At 47.5% G+C, this 14903-nt stretch overlaps 1 protein-coding gene across 7 annotated transcripts in view; it reads left to right on the top strand.

The window, feature by feature from the left end:
- Positions 1–12512, top strand: part of SRGAP2 (SLIT-ROBO Rho GTPase activating protein 2) — a 251081-nt gene extending 238569 nt beyond the window's left edge. For 3 of the 7 annotated variants that reach the window (XM_009188675.3, XM_003893204.4, XM_021927632.2), the window contains 4 exons: positions 1299–1479; positions 2973–3119; positions 6709–7033; positions 9123–12512. In XM_009188675.3, coding sequence (XP_009186939.1) covers positions 1299–1479; positions 2973–3119; positions 6709–7033; positions 9123–9506 — 1037 coding nt within the window. In that variant the 3' untranslated portion in view covers positions 9507–12512. Of the gene's footprint in view, positions 1–1298; positions 1480–2238; positions 4262–6708; positions 7034–7690; positions 7786–9122 lie in introns of those variants that run through there. The other 4 variants (XM_009188682.3, XM_009188680.3, XM_009188679.4 and 1 more) reach the window with 3 other exon arrangements.
- The last annotated feature ends 2391 nt before the right edge of the window (positions 12513–14903 follow it).

Raw genomic sequence — 14903 nt, 5'->3', positions numbered from 1 at the left:
TGACCAGCCTCCTATAGTGAAATCTCCAACCCCTCCTGTTCAGGAGCAGACCCACCAGCTAGGGCCGTCTAGGCATGGTCTTATTTTTAAGCAGCCTTTCTCTCTACTTCCCAGAATAGCTGACTTTCATCTCAGGTTCCAGCTTTCTGGGAGCCTTCTCTTTGCTCTTTGATCTCTACCGCAGCCTAGCACAGATGAAGATAATGATAACAATAAGTCATGCACACATACCACTTATTGTGGGCTGGACACTGTTCTAAGCACTTTTACAAATTGTAATTCATTGACTTTCATAACAACTTCATGAAAAAGACACTATCATTATCTCCATGTTACAGATGAGGAGACAGAAGCCCATACGAAAATGAAGATACATTGCATTTGTAAACCCCTTTTACTTTTTCAGGTTACTTTCATGTGCATTTTTTTCATAGATTGGTCACAAAATATATTTCCATATATTTTGCTCCTTGGAAAGTTGATTGAGCAAGTTATTTTCTCTTTATAGAGACAAAAAGTTCACATTCTACTTACTAGGGGGAATGGATAACATAAAATATTTAGAATACAGTATGATACATTTTCTACAATTATTGGAATTATTATATAATCAGAAAAGAAATAATGCTTAAAAATATAGTATGGCAAGTTTGATGATAGACGTCAAAAGCATAAAGAGCTTTAAGAGAAGTTACTGTGGAAAGCAGGGGATGCGGCCGGGCACGGTGGCTCACGCCTGTAATCCCAGCACTTTGGGAGGCCGAGGCGGGCAGATCACGAGGTCAGGAGATCAAGGCCATCCTGGCTAACATGGTGAAACCCATCTCTATTAATAATACAAAAAATTAGCTGGGCGTGGTGGCACACGTCTGTAGTCCCAGCTACTCGGGAGGCTGAGGCAGGAGAATCACTTAAACCCGGGAGGCAGAGGTTGCGGTGAGCCAAGATCAAGCCACTGCACTCCAGCCTGAGTGACAGAGTAAGACTGTGTCTCAAAAAAAAAGAAAAAGCAGGGGATGTTAAGTTGTGTTTTGATGTGTTTCATCAGGCAGGTAAGAGAGAAGAAGATTCCTGGTAGAGGGAACAGTGTGAGCAAAGGCAGGTAAAAGATGATACCGGTGCTTTCAGGATAATGGTACAGTCTGCATGGGAATTTCTTGCTTTATAGATCATCCATGGCTTCGTTTTCTAAGTTATCTTCCCACCACTATAAGTTCAGCTAATTCAGCTTTTCCACCCAGTTTCCTGAGTCTGCAGGTCCCAAGAACGTGTGTTTACTTCTTTTCCACCCTTCTCAGAATGTGAGCCCATCGAGGCCATTGCCAAGTTTGACTACGTGGGCCGGACAGCCCGAGAGCTGTCCTTTAAGAAGGGAGCATCCCTGCTGCTTTACCAGCGGGCTTCCGACGACTGGTGGGAAGGCCGGCACAATGGCATCGACGGACTCATCCCCCATCAGTACATCGTGGTCCAAGACACGTACGTTGGGCCCATGGCATCTTTGCGGGTGGTCCCCATCTGCTCTATGAGAGTGAGACTTCATTTCTGGAGCCATAGGACTATGAGGGAGGCCAAGCCCTGGGGGGTCCGGTGCAGTCCTGAGGCTCACACAGTTCCTTGAAGAGCCCCGCCACCCCACTCCCTGCACTCAGTGGAGAATTTTTTTAAATCTCTCCACTATCTGTGCCCCCTGCAAATCACCCCCTAATCCAGTCATTTTAGAAACCTGCCAGCCAGCCAGCACTCATCCATATTTATACCTGATGAGTGATAACAAGGGGTTTTTATTTGACTACCTATATTTCTTTTCTCGAAAGATCAGGCTGGGAAAACATTTTTGCCTCCGTTTTTTTGTTTTTTTTTTTGACAACTATGCTCACCCCAACCTGTTGAGCCACTCTTCCACTTGCAAACTAAAATGACTAGTTTTCTAGGAGAAATCCGGCTTAAGCAGTCTTATGGAAGTGACCTAGTTCATTTAACCAAGATGAGGTTGATTTGGGGTAAGATGGGGGAAAGAGGGAAAAGGATGTCAAGGAACAAAGGAAACCTGAACTGGTCCCAGAGAGATCTCATCTGATAGGCTATTGGTTGATTCTCACACTTTGAAGCAGTTGTCCCGTGGGCCCACCCAAGCCTGCCCCCTGTCCCTTTGCCCTGCCTCTGTCCCCAGCTCCCCTCCCTTGGATACGATGCTGTCAGTGTTTTTAGTCCTTCCCTTAATATTATTTTTTAAAGGTTGATATCCTGAGTGAGTCTGCACCCTCCCAGCCTCTTCCCGGCTCGTTCTGCAGGGAAATCCTCCCTCTGTTGATAGCATCGCAAACCTGGTGGCAATCTGTGCGTGGACAGGACCCTCCCAAATTTAGCATTATGACTTCACTACAGGATCAAGAGAAGATGAATTGTGGGGGAGAAGGGGCTTTCTTTGTCATCAGTAGCCAGAGGGGCCAGGAGAGCAGTGGAGAGACCTGGGACCGGCTTGGATGCTCTGAGCGGGCCTAGAGGCGCTACGACAGTGTGTGGCGGTGTCCTGCCACGATGCCGCCATCTCCAGAGCCACCACACAGTTGACTGTCCTTACCCGGCAGTGCTCAGGACCTCAGCCGATAAACCACAACCTGGACTTGCCGCCTCCTTCTCCAGGAGGCCGCCCCAGCACGGCCTCCCCAGGAAGCAGCATGGCGTAGAAGGCAGATGCCTCGAATCCAGGTGTCCCCTAGCCACGCTTTCCTGAGGAGCTGAGGAGCCCGCAGAACTCAGCGGATTATTTATTTTTATTTAAACGACCCTTCAAAGGCCCTTAGGTTTCCTTGCCTCTGCTCACAGAACTAGCCCAGCCAGGTGTCGCTGCTGCCTCAGAGCTGTGTGGGGTCGCGTGTGTGTCGGGGGGCCATCTTGCCGATTTAACACTGCTTTTTGTGTTGTTGTTGTTTTCCCTCCTCCCTGCCTGCCTGCCCCTTCTCCCCCAGCGAGGACGGTGTCGTGGAGAGGTCCAGCCCCAAGTCTGAGATTGAGGTCATTTCTGAGCCACCTGAAGAAAAGGTGACAGCCAGAGCGGGGGCCAGCTGTCCCAGTGGGGGTCATGTAGCCGATATTTATCTTGCAAACATCAACAAGTAAGCTCTGCTTTTCATTTTCTGCTCCCCTGAATGACTTGCAACACCCAGCCTCACCCTCTGGCCTAACACCCCATCTCCATTCCTGTGCTGCACGTAGGGCTCCCAGCTCCCCCAGCCTAACAGTTTGCATGTGGTCACTGCTGCTGCAAGGCGGACAGGGCTGAGGATGCTGCTACAAGCCTTGGGGCAGGCCCACGTCTCCAGCTAGCTGCCCTCGTGCTGTGGAAGGGTGCTTTACTGTGTGTTCCCGCAGTGTCTATCCACCCAGACCTTTGTGGCAGTCTTACAGCTAAAACTTTGACCAAAGCTTTGGTCACTTTATGCAACCTGGTTTTGTACTGTTTCTTAGAGGTGCCTTCTTTTTTCCAATCCATACTCAAATAATAGTCTTTGATGTCTGTCTTCCTTGACCCGTGTTCGTGCAAAGATTCAAAGTCTGTGTGTGGCTTCTACTAGGCTGATGTTACACCAGGTGGGTTTATTGAGATATCATGTGTCTGTTCCTCCCCCTGTCCTGCATTCACTCCTGTGGAGGAAAGGAGGCCACAATGTCCCTAAAGAAAGCTTTGTCCTGAGCTCTTCATTCATTGGCTAACCCCTACCTAGCTCCCTTTTCTTCTGCCCTTTCACACCGGGAGAAATAATTTTCCATTTTGTTCCTATTGCTTTGGCCCTGTGTACTATTCTACCCCCTTAGTCCCTTTGCAGATCCCCACTCCTGCTCAGCAGGCTCTTACCTCTGACCCCCAGCTTTCATTGTGGCTGTTAGCAACATCCTGGGGTTTTAACTCCACCCACGCCCGATCTGGCTGTCTAGAGGGATTCTACGCCTGCGTGCTGCCGCCTCGCCAAGAGGCATTCGGGTTATTGGAGAACTAATCTCATCTCAAGGGGCCAGACACCAAGTCCCAAAGCCTACAGACCTCTTTCCGCCAGACCCTGAAACCTGGCCCCGTGCCAGCAGGATGACAAGCCCCAGGGCGCTCCTGATGAATATGGATTGGAGATGATGTACAGTTTTTATTCCCCTCTGGCTTTTGAGGAATGAAATGATTTGCACTTTGAAAACCTGTTAACCATAGCCTCTGGACACTGAGACTGGAAGGAGAATAAAGGATGCTTGTTGTTTTTAAACTATACCAGGTTTCCCAGATCTCTTGGCTTTTTTCCACCCAGACGGTAGCAGGGGGAGTGGTTGGGGCACGTGGCTCTTTTCCATCTCTTTCACCCTCAAGTTAGTAAAGTCATTTATTCAGATCACTTACTGAGTGTAGTTATAATTTAATTCAGACCAGTTAAAAAAAAATTGAGGAGTTTCTGTTTCCCTTCAGCACACTGCCCTGCTGGGAGGGCAAGCCAATATCAAGGAACTGTGGGCTAATCACATTTTTTTTCTTATTTACAATTCTATGTTAATTATAACCCTACAATCAAAAGGCCGTAATCCTATACTTAACCCAGAAACCAAGGCGGGGTTGGTGGAGGAAGAGTTAGATAATTAGTTAAGTACATATTTTTAAGCCATCATATATTTGATACCATTTGTGCATAGAAATTGTAGAGAGTAATAACTGAAATGGTAAACAAAAAAAGAAAAAAAAAAGAGTATCTGGTAGAAAGTTAAGGTGATTCCCTTGAACTCCTTGCTTGCTGGCGTCAGGAGTCTTGGGATGGGATTCTTGGAGGACAAGCCTCATCACCTGGTGGGTGGGTGAGCGGCGGCCCCCGGGCATGTCTGGCCCTTAGAAGTGAGTTGGCCTTTCAGTCTTACTTCCTGTCCCCCACACCACTCCTCCTCCGAAGTTCCTTCAGTTTCCTGAGTGCCCAGGTTCTCTCTCACCCCTGGGCCCTCACACCTGATGTCTCCTCACCTGGTCACCTCCTCCTCTCCCTTCAAGACTCAGCCCAAAGACTTAGCTCTTTGGGAAAGCCCTTTTGACATCCCTGAGTTCCCCAGGCTGAGTGAGGTGCCCTTATGCTGTATTCCAAAGGCACTTTGAGTACCTTTTGGTACTCACGCTGCACTCAGATTCCCCAACAGATTGAGCTCCTTGAACCCAGGAACTGTATCTTCCTTTTCTTTACATCCGCAGGGCCTGGCCGGGGACATGGCACACCACAGCCACCCCATAAATCTGCCTTCTCAGCAGTTTTAGCCTGTGAGTCAGCCATCCTCAAGCGGAAAAAGGAAAACAGCAAAGAGCTATTAGGGTGTGGCACTTCCATTTAATTCTACACATTTATTAAGTAGCTACTGTTGTGCCAAGCACTGCTGGTGGTTATTCAGAGATAAAAAAGACAAGGTCCCTGATCTCAGAGCTCACAGTCTGGCAAGGTAAAGACCCTATGGACAGGTAACTGAAAGGTAGCATCAGGTGCTCTGAAGGTACAGAGGAGGGAGGGGTCCATTCTTCCTGCAACTGGAGTTAGTGCTGCAGTGGTGCCAGTGCAGCTGGAGTTAGTGGTGCCAGGGAAATCCTTGCAGAGAGGGGGGTCATTTCAGCAGGGCTTTAGAAGACTCGGAGAACATCCTTTTTCCACTCGAGAACGGCTGACTCACAAGCCTAAAACTGCCAAGTGGACAGATTCACGGAGTGGCTGATACATGCCAGGTCCTGGGCCAGGTGCTGCAGGCAGAAAGATGAGGAAGACCTCAGCAGTGAACAGGACTAGGACTGACTTAGAGCACTGTCCCTACCTCACAGACCAGCTCCTTATCTTCAGAGTCTGACCCCTTCCCTCCTTCCACCTCAACTCCTGCCTAGGCCCCCATCTCTCTTGGATTCAAGATCAGAGCTGTTCAGTGGCCATCCAAATCAGAAGTTTCATTGCCTCTTAGATTAGACCTTTTCAGATCTGATTCCAAGACAAAATGAAATTATCCAGCCGCAGGCAACACTAGGATTCTGCCAAGCCATTTTGTTTGAGAGCCCTAAGTGGTCTGAAACAAATTCGCCCAGATTCAGGGTTCAGCCCAGTGCTCGGTGACTTGAGAGTCATGTATTTCCACACTAAGAAAATGCACAAACTGGGCCCTAACTCTGCAGTATTGCTGCCTCTTGAAAACTATTCTGTTCCATGCCTACAGAATAAGCAACAACAGCCTCTGGCCAGAGCCCAAAACAGTTACAGACTTTTTGGAAAAAGAGACATGCTAAAATTTAGAAAAGTTAACTATCCTCTTACCAACAATTCCCGACCTCTTTGGTGATGGTGAGACTTCTTCTCCTACCTGGGGCCTTAGGTTTCTGTTCATGGCAGGTCACAGAAGGGGCCTTTCCATGAATCTCTTTCCCATTAGAAACTTTCGCTTAATCAGACATTTTTTCTGACAGCAACTTACATCTTGACAACACAAAGCCCGTGACCACCAAGTAAGTATCCGTTTCTCCTTTGCCCAGCTTGGGGGTGGCAAGGGAATGAAGACATGGAGAATGCAAGAGAAGACGAAGCTGAGGACAGAATGTGTTCGTGTCCCTCTCCTTCCGAAGTCCCTGGGGGCCAACATCTGCCCCCTCCCACTTGTCCTAGCTTCCTTGGAGCCAGGGCTCCCTGATCACACTGCCCTTTCTGTTTGTGATTGAAGGCAAAGGAAGCGTCCAGAATCTGGGAGCATCCGGAAAACTTTTCGGAGTGACAGCCACGGGCTGAGCAGTTCCCTGACTGACTCCTCCTCCCCAGGGGTGGGGGCTAGCTGCCGCCCATCCTCCCAGCCCATCATGAGCCAGAGTCTCCCCAAGGAAGGGCCAGATAAGTGTTCCATCAGTGGGCACGGGAGCCTCAACTCCATCAGCCGCCACTCATCCCTGAAGAATCGACTGGACAGTCCACAGATCCGGAAGACTGCCACAGCAGGAAGGTCAAAAAGCTTCAATAACCATCGGCCCATGGACCCTGAGGTCATTGCTCAGGTAACTGTGGGCTCCTGGACAGACAGCATGAGTCTACATTCATCACTACCACTTAGTGCCACCCGCCTAATTATGACAGAACTTGAAACAGAACGATTATTTTGTATGTCATATACTGAGTATATATCCACTCTGGACCTGTGGACCCGATAAGACAGCTTAATAAGCAGTCTGCCTGTCCCTCTCTCCCCAGGAAGAACCTAAAGACAGAATAAAATAAGCCTAGCTTCTTGCTCATACACTGACTATTAGGAAGCCTGTCGTAATTTTTAAAGCCAGTATTAAGAGTATTTTGATAGCCCAAGTTTTGGGTTTAAAGACCTTGGTAGACTTTAGTGAAACTGCCCAACTATTGAGGCTCAGGTGTAATCCTGAGGCTCAGGTGTAATCCTGGCCACATTTTTATATTGCTGTGCCCATCACCATCATCACGATTCCTAAGGCTAGTCTCTGGTACCGAGTGGGTATGATCAATTAACAACCTGCACCTGGTCTTAAAGACCTAAAAAATACTCTGGCTGCAGAGAGCTCTGGTAACCAAAAGGATTTGCAGCAGCCCAAGCCTCCAGAGGCTGTGGAGATGAGCTCCCTGGTTGCAGGGTCTTCCTTCTGTGTAAGCACCACACTGATGACTCTCTGTTTTCCATGAAATATTAGAGATCCAACCCCACTTCTAAAAATCCGACTACTGGGGCCACTCCAAGCAGTTCACTCAGACGTCTCTCCCAACTATATAATTTTCATTAGACCAGGTAGGAACTAAGGGCTCATTGTTGCCTTCTTATCTCACCTGAGTTGAGATTCTCCTTACCCCATCTTCCAGGGGGTGATAGAGGCTGGGCATGGCTTAATTGTGGTTCTCTGCTTACAGAGATGTACCTGGCAAGCCCAGTACTGAGCTACGGGCCTGAGATGTCTTGCTTTGCTAGCCTTCTATTCTGTGCCTCTATTTAAGCTCTTGGCTGCAATCTGCCTTGCACTACGGGTATCCTCCCAGCTCCCTCCTTGGCCAGGTGTTAATAGGAATGTCAGGAAAGGTAGACAGCTGGGACAGACTAGCTGTAGAGTGCGACTGAGGAGGGAGATGGAGTTCTTCCTGAGCATTTTAAAGGTTTGAGAATGTCACAGGGATGAGTGAAACTGAATCACTGTGAACACAAAGCATGCATCGCTCTGTAGGACAAAGAAACCTTAACTAGAGGCCTTCACTTGGAATGTGTGAAATCTTTCCATGTGAACCTAATCCCAGGAAGAAATCCTGTGGTAGTTTGGGGGTGCCAGACACAGGTTTATTGGGAGGGAGCGGGGAGCTGGGAGGCAGCTGGCTTGCATACAAAGGTTCTTTGGTTCTGCCTTGAGACCCTGGGCTAGGACTGCTGTTGGCTAAGATCTAGAGTGTTCCATTGATTTGCAGGCAATTGATTCACCTACGTGGGCTTTGGCTCCCCCTCCTGGTCACTCTTTGGTCCCCCCTGTGGTGATGGCTGGAAGGAAATGGTTTCAAATTGGACGCTGCCCTGAGCTGGAGAGGAGGGGTGGGGGGAGGTGTCTTGGGCTCCTGAAATTTTCCTCAGCCCCTGAGGAGGAAGGACTAACCCTCTTCACCTTTGGCCTTGAAGTCCAAGAGAATAAAGATCATACATCATCTCTACCACTTTTTAAAGAAGTGTTTATTATGTACAATTTCAAACCTACCCAAAAGCAGAGAGAACTGGATAACAAATCCCCATGTACTCATCACCAAACTCCTGGCCCTTCTTACTTTGTCCATGTTTCTCCTCCCCGCTAGATTATATGTCACTTCATCAATAAGTATCTCAATATCTGTCTCTAAAATCCAGGGTCTCTAAAAAAAACAATCAACTACTTTTTCTAAAGGAAAAAAAAAAAAATCTCATGACAGTGAAAATCCCTCTGTCCCCCTTTCCCCACTTTCTGAGCATTCATATGTTGGAGGATTTGGGCCAAGTACAATAATCTGGACATCTTACGGTCGGTTTCTTCATGCCTTGGCCTGTGTTGTTGAAACCGGCTCCTTGGGGAATTCTCCCCTTATTTGCCTCACCTCCTCCTTTTTCCTGTTTTGCAGGATATTGAGGCAACAATGAACTCAGCCCTGAATGAGCTACGGGAGCTAGAACGGCAGAGCAGCGTCAAGCACACCCCCGACGTGGTTCTGGACACCTTGGAGCCCCTCAAAACCTCCCCAGTGGTGGCCCCTACGTCGGAACCTTCCAGCCCCATGCACACCCAGCTCCTCAAGGACCCCGAGCCCGCCTTCCAGCGCAGCGCCAGTACTGCTGGGGACATCGCCTGCGCCTTCCGGCCTGTCAAGTCTGTCAAGATGGCTGCCCCGGTTAAACCACCAGCCACACGGCCCAAGCCCACTGTCTTCCCCAAAACAAATGCCACTAGCCCTGGTGTCAACTCATCAACTTCCCCACAGTCCACTGACAAGTCTTGTACTGTCTGAGGGATATAATTTAATTGTTCTAGACAAAGGGATTATAGGGACTGACTGTTATTAAAATCTTCCTATTTAACTAGCTTGGGGACTTCAGTTGAAAATTAGGTTCTAAGTTGTTCTTGCAGGAATTAGCCTCCCCGTCTCCCAAAACCTTGAGAATGAAACCCTTGGCATCGCCTCTCCCTTCCCACTGCCCTCTGCTTCCCCCAGTCGTTGTAATTCAGCCAGCTGCAGTCTGTACCGTTCTTAGGTTAGCCAGAGACAGGTTTTCATTATCAGGTCACTGTGAAATCTGGTAAGGCAGTCCTGAGGACATGGGCTCAAGTCTCAGTCCCCTCAGACCACAGGGATGCCTTGACCAGTTGGTTGGCTACAGCCATCCAGCTTTCAGTGGCATCTTGTTTTGGGAACTGATTATAGAGAATCATATGTAGTCTAGTCTTCATTTTACACACACACACATATTTTACACACACACGCATTTTACATACACACACACACACACGTTTTTCTAGTCTCTGGCCTGTGTAGCCTCTCCTGGTCATAGACCAGTCTCTTTGTAAGTTATTGTGGCAGTTCACACAGTAGCCACCAGGGGTCTCTGTTTCCGTTACAAACTTCGTTCTGTCTGGGCTGGAGAACATAGCCTTTGAAATTTCTCCATCATATGAAATATCACGGGATGGGACAATCCCGTAACCTGTTTCGGGTTGGGGGCTTTCTCTCTTTGTTCTTTCCATTGATGTGAATTGGTCATTGGTGTTTGCTCTTGCTCTCCTCCATCCCCTAGAAGTACACCCCAGTCTTATTAAGGAGCTTTTAAAGTTTTTCTGAATGTATAGACATTTCTCGGGTTCCTACCTTTGTCTCTGATGGACCATTTTCCATTTAAGACATTTTCCTATATAAGACAGTTTTATAGCTGGTTCGTTTTAGGGTAAAGAGTCTTAAGAGAGTTTTATTGTGTCTATGGCAGGTTTGGAAAAGGTAAGAAATGGGTCCTTTTTCCTCCTAATGTTTTTGGCACTTAAAACATAAAATTCATTATCCTATTAAAAAATTAAATTCAGCTTTGCTAATCCAGAAATTGTTCCCAAATGAAAACTTGTTTTAAGTACACCCCTTAGTTTGGTTATTTTACAAGGTCTCTCTTCAGGGACCAACAGGGGCTTAGAGAGCCTTAGTTAGATTAAAGGGAGACCCTGCCTCCTAAAACCAGTTTTCATTGATCCAAACAAGGACAATTAAGGGAACTCTGACCCCACGGGTTCTCAAGTCTTCCCAAGGCCGGAATCTAAAGAAAGTTAAAATTTGAATGCTGAATATTTTGGCTCTACTCTGGCCTTTTTTCTGGTTCCCTTCCAAAATGCACAAATATACCCTTGTCTGCTCCAATCCAGTCTCCAAACCTGGTGTCCGTGGTCCTGGCCCCCCTAGCATCATGCTATCCCAGGAGTACCAGGACCGGAGACATCCACAGCCAGGCTCATGGTTCTCAGACAGCAACTTGAGTTAAAGCTGAAACTCATCCTTCTTCTCTGTGTTTTCTGGTTTAAAAGCTGCACTTACATTTTGGCCTTATTATTTTCTGTAGTTCAGGAGAGATGGTGGGTTGCCATTCAGGTAGGAAAATCTGAGTTTTCTTATCTTTGACCTAGAAGAGATTATTTTTGGACGAACATGTGAAATTGGTGGTTAAATCTATGGAAAGTGGTAGGATTTTTTTTTTTTAATCCTGTGCAAAGGAAAAGAGGTGCTTTATGGGAAATCACTAATGAGAAGGCTAATCTGCAGCACCAGAGAAACCTTTCCAAGTGCTAGAAGGGAGAACTAAAGAACTGCAGTGAAGTGAGTCAGCCTGGAAGAGGCAACCCACAGTCTTGGTGTTTGTTGCTGTTTCCTGACCTGTTCTTGCCTGTCACCTGGGCCTATACAGGTCCTGAGCCAACAGGGGGCTTTCCTACCCAAGGATCTGTTTCCTTGCTGAAAATGAAACCCCATCTTTCACTTTACATTCCTTTCAGTCCAACTGATCAAAACTGGTACCCACACTTGCCGTTTCTCCCTCTCTCCAGCACACTCCCCTCTAAGAAAGTAAAAGCAAAGCTTTCTTAATGGCAACGCTTTGGGCCTGTTCTGTTGCTCCTGCCTTATTTCTCTTTCAACCCTGTATGTAACTCGTGTTCACCATCCCCTTGATCAGTGTCCATCCGCGCTAATTTGCATCATGAACTGAACAGTGTGTGAGTGGTCCCCTACTAAACCCAACTCTGGGGGCAGAGCTGTCTTCCCCGTCTCTGGTGCTCCTGACACCTGTGAGATGGTCCTGTCGAGAGGACTAGGAACCGATAGGAGGAGAGTCCTTCTCGGCAGAGCTCACTGCAAACAACTGGAATTGAGGTTGCACACTGTGATTTTTACACCGAAAAGCCAAAAGGAGCTGGCCATCCAGGGCCTAGGGAGACCAGCCTTCCTCAGCTATGCTTGCCGAAACCAGCATGATGCTTCAAAGAGCCCTGCTCTGCCCCTCATGGCATGGATCCTTCTCCTGGTGTGGACTCTGAAGGGTCAGTCTTTGGGGAAGAGAGGTGGGGTGGGGCTACTAGCATCCCAATTTAGAAAATAGAGGAGTTTGTAGCCAGAAGCCTGTAAACTGGAAACACTGGTCTCAACCAACCTCCTCAGGGCGCCCTGGCTTCTCCCCAAGGAGATGAGGAGCAGTGATGCCAGCACCAGGATGTACAGAGCACTGGAAGGGCTGGTGCAGATCTACTTCCCGTGCGGAAGAGAAGTCAGATCTTCCAGGGAATCGCAATGTGGTGGCGTCTGACTTGTATGTCACATTTGTGTAAAATGGTATATTCTTTAAAATAGTGTTGATAACTGGAATATTGTATGTATGCTTGGAGATGCTTTGTGTGAACCTAAGACTGTCACTCAACAGATGTTGGATTGGGGAAAATCCAAAGCACAACTTCAAAATAAAATACATTTTTAGGTTTCGATGCTGCAGTTCATATCCCTTCTCTCCTCTTTGAAATCTCTGATTCAGGACTCCAGCTGCCCAGGAGGGATTTTGATTCGTCTGTGCTAACAGAGCCCTGCCTAGCAACAGAGAGAGCAACGAGATGACCTTACAGCCAGCCACCTTCTCCCTCCCCACCAAGGCATAGCACACTTGCATTTAGAATGGGAGGTTTTTCCCCCAGCATTTCCATTTAGCCTGTGTGTGGATTCTCATAGGTTTTGTGGAGAGTCTTCCAGCTCACCATTGGACCGCCTGTTGCCATGAGAACCATTGCCTTCACAGAATCCACCTTCCTTGTTTTCTATCTCTAGTCAGATTTCCCCACTTCAGGGAGTGGGGCCTAAGAAGTTGCTTAGAAACTTGGCAAGCTACAACCAAGGGTGACTAGAGGTTCTCTTTCTTCCACAACCAAAGCCCTGAGTCATTCTGCCCTTGACAGTCCCCTGCCTCTGGGAGAAAAGCTGACCAATTTGCTTGTGCTGTTGGTGGGAGTGGGGGATACAGGTGATAGATTGTGAGTCTAGCACAGCTGAAGTTCAAGGGTGAAGTTATTCAAAGGTAACAACTTGAAACAAATCCTAGAGCTCCTAGGGCCAACACTTACTTTTAACAGGCTTGTTCTAATGCCAGATGCCCCTGGGGATGGATCACATCTCTCCAAGTGGGTACCCTGTGTTCAGTGGTGATGCAAGGAATCCTACCCTCAGCTCTAGACAGGACACTTTACAACCCCTTCTTAGGTTTATCATCCCTTTCTGTTATTCATATGTCTTTTATTCAGCTTTGCTATGCCCTTCCAGCCTACTGTCTCTTCCCTTCCCCTGTTAAGGAATAGCTACATCTTGAGCTTCTCTTGCTGGGCCCTTGGCCTCGGGTAAGTCCAGGCCAAGGCTACTGTGCCACTCTGGTAGGAATGAGTTCTCCCTGAGTGCAGGGAGAATGGGGATGGCCAGGAGCACCCCATAATAGCTGTGACATGGAGCCAGTTCGTAGGCCGTGAGCAGGGGACAAAAGAGCCCCTTTTCAGAGGGTCCCGAGGCAAAGGCAGGCTATGCTTTTTAGGTCCTCTTTATCCATATATGGTTCTTTTTATTTCATATGTCCTGATGGGGGCTGGATGGAAACTAGTGGCAATGAACACTGTCAAAACACAAGCCCGTTCCATCCAGATAGAAACCAAAAATGCAGACCAGATGTATGTTAACTCAGGAAACAGTCTTTTAAGACTATCTAACCTAAATGTTGATATCAAACTTGTCCAACCCACAGCTCAGGATGGCTTTGAATGCAGCCCAACACAAATTCGTAAACTTTCTTAAAACATTATGAGATTTTTTTGCAATTTTTTTTTAGTTCATCAGCTATCATTAGTGTTCTTGTATTTTATGTGTGGCCCAAGACAATTCTTCCAATGTGGCCTAGAGAAACCAAAAGATTGGAAACTCCTGATTTATGTTCGTCGGTATATGACATTTCCTTTAACTCAGGAGTTAACAACCTTGGCATATTACATACACTAAAGACAGTCATTTAGTCAGTCAACAAACATTAAGCTTCTCTCTGCAAGCATGTCCTATAGTACTGAACAGAAAAAAAACAGGTAATGGAGCTTTCTAGTCAGGGAGGACAGATGAAAAAGCAAAATGAGTATTACTCTGAAAACGAAACTGTAATAAGATAGGAGTTGTTCAGGAAATGAAGGATTCTGCTTGACCTGGCAAGGCTGACATGACTAGTAGACATCTAAGTGAAAATACCAGGTAGACCCCTGGATGTACGAATTTGGAGATTTGGGGGTAGATAATACCTGAAAACCTATTAGGAACTGTTACATTATAGATGTATTCAAACAGAGATTCCCAGGAGGAGCGTGGAGATGGAAAAAAGAGAAGGTCCTGATCATTAGAAATGCAGCAGAGGGGCTGGGTGCGGTGGCTCACACCTGTAATCCCAGCACTTTGGGAGGCCTAGGCGGGTGCACCTGAGGTCAAGAATTCGAGACCAGCCTGACCAACATGGAGAAACCCCGCCTCTACTAAAAATACAAAAAAATTAGCCTGGTGTGGTGGCGCATGCCTGTAATCCCAGCTACTCGGGAGTCTGAGGCAGGAGAATCGCTTGAACCCCGGAGGTGGAGGTTGTGGTGAGCCGAGATTGCGCCATTGCACTCCAGCCTGGGCAACAAGAGTGCAACTCCATCTCAATAAAAAAAGAAAAAAGAAATGCAGCAGAGGAAGGGGGGCAGCAAAGAAGGCAGAATGAGCAAGTGGCAGTGAGGTAGGTGGCTGGGAGAGCACAGGGTCACAGACAGCAGGAGAGGACAATGCTTCAGCAAAGGGGGAATCTGCTGTTGAATGCCAATGGGGTAAAGTGAG

This window comes from Papio anubis, chromosome 1 (genome assembly GCF_008728515.1).
Source record: "Papio anubis isolate 15944 chromosome 1, Panubis1.0, whole genome shotgun sequence".
NCBI classification, from domain to species: domain Eukaryota; kingdom Metazoa; phylum Chordata; class Mammalia; order Primates; family Cercopithecidae; genus Papio; species Papio anubis.
Note: the sequence above shows the minus strand (reverse complement) of the source record. Positions and strands in the feature narration are given on the sequence as shown.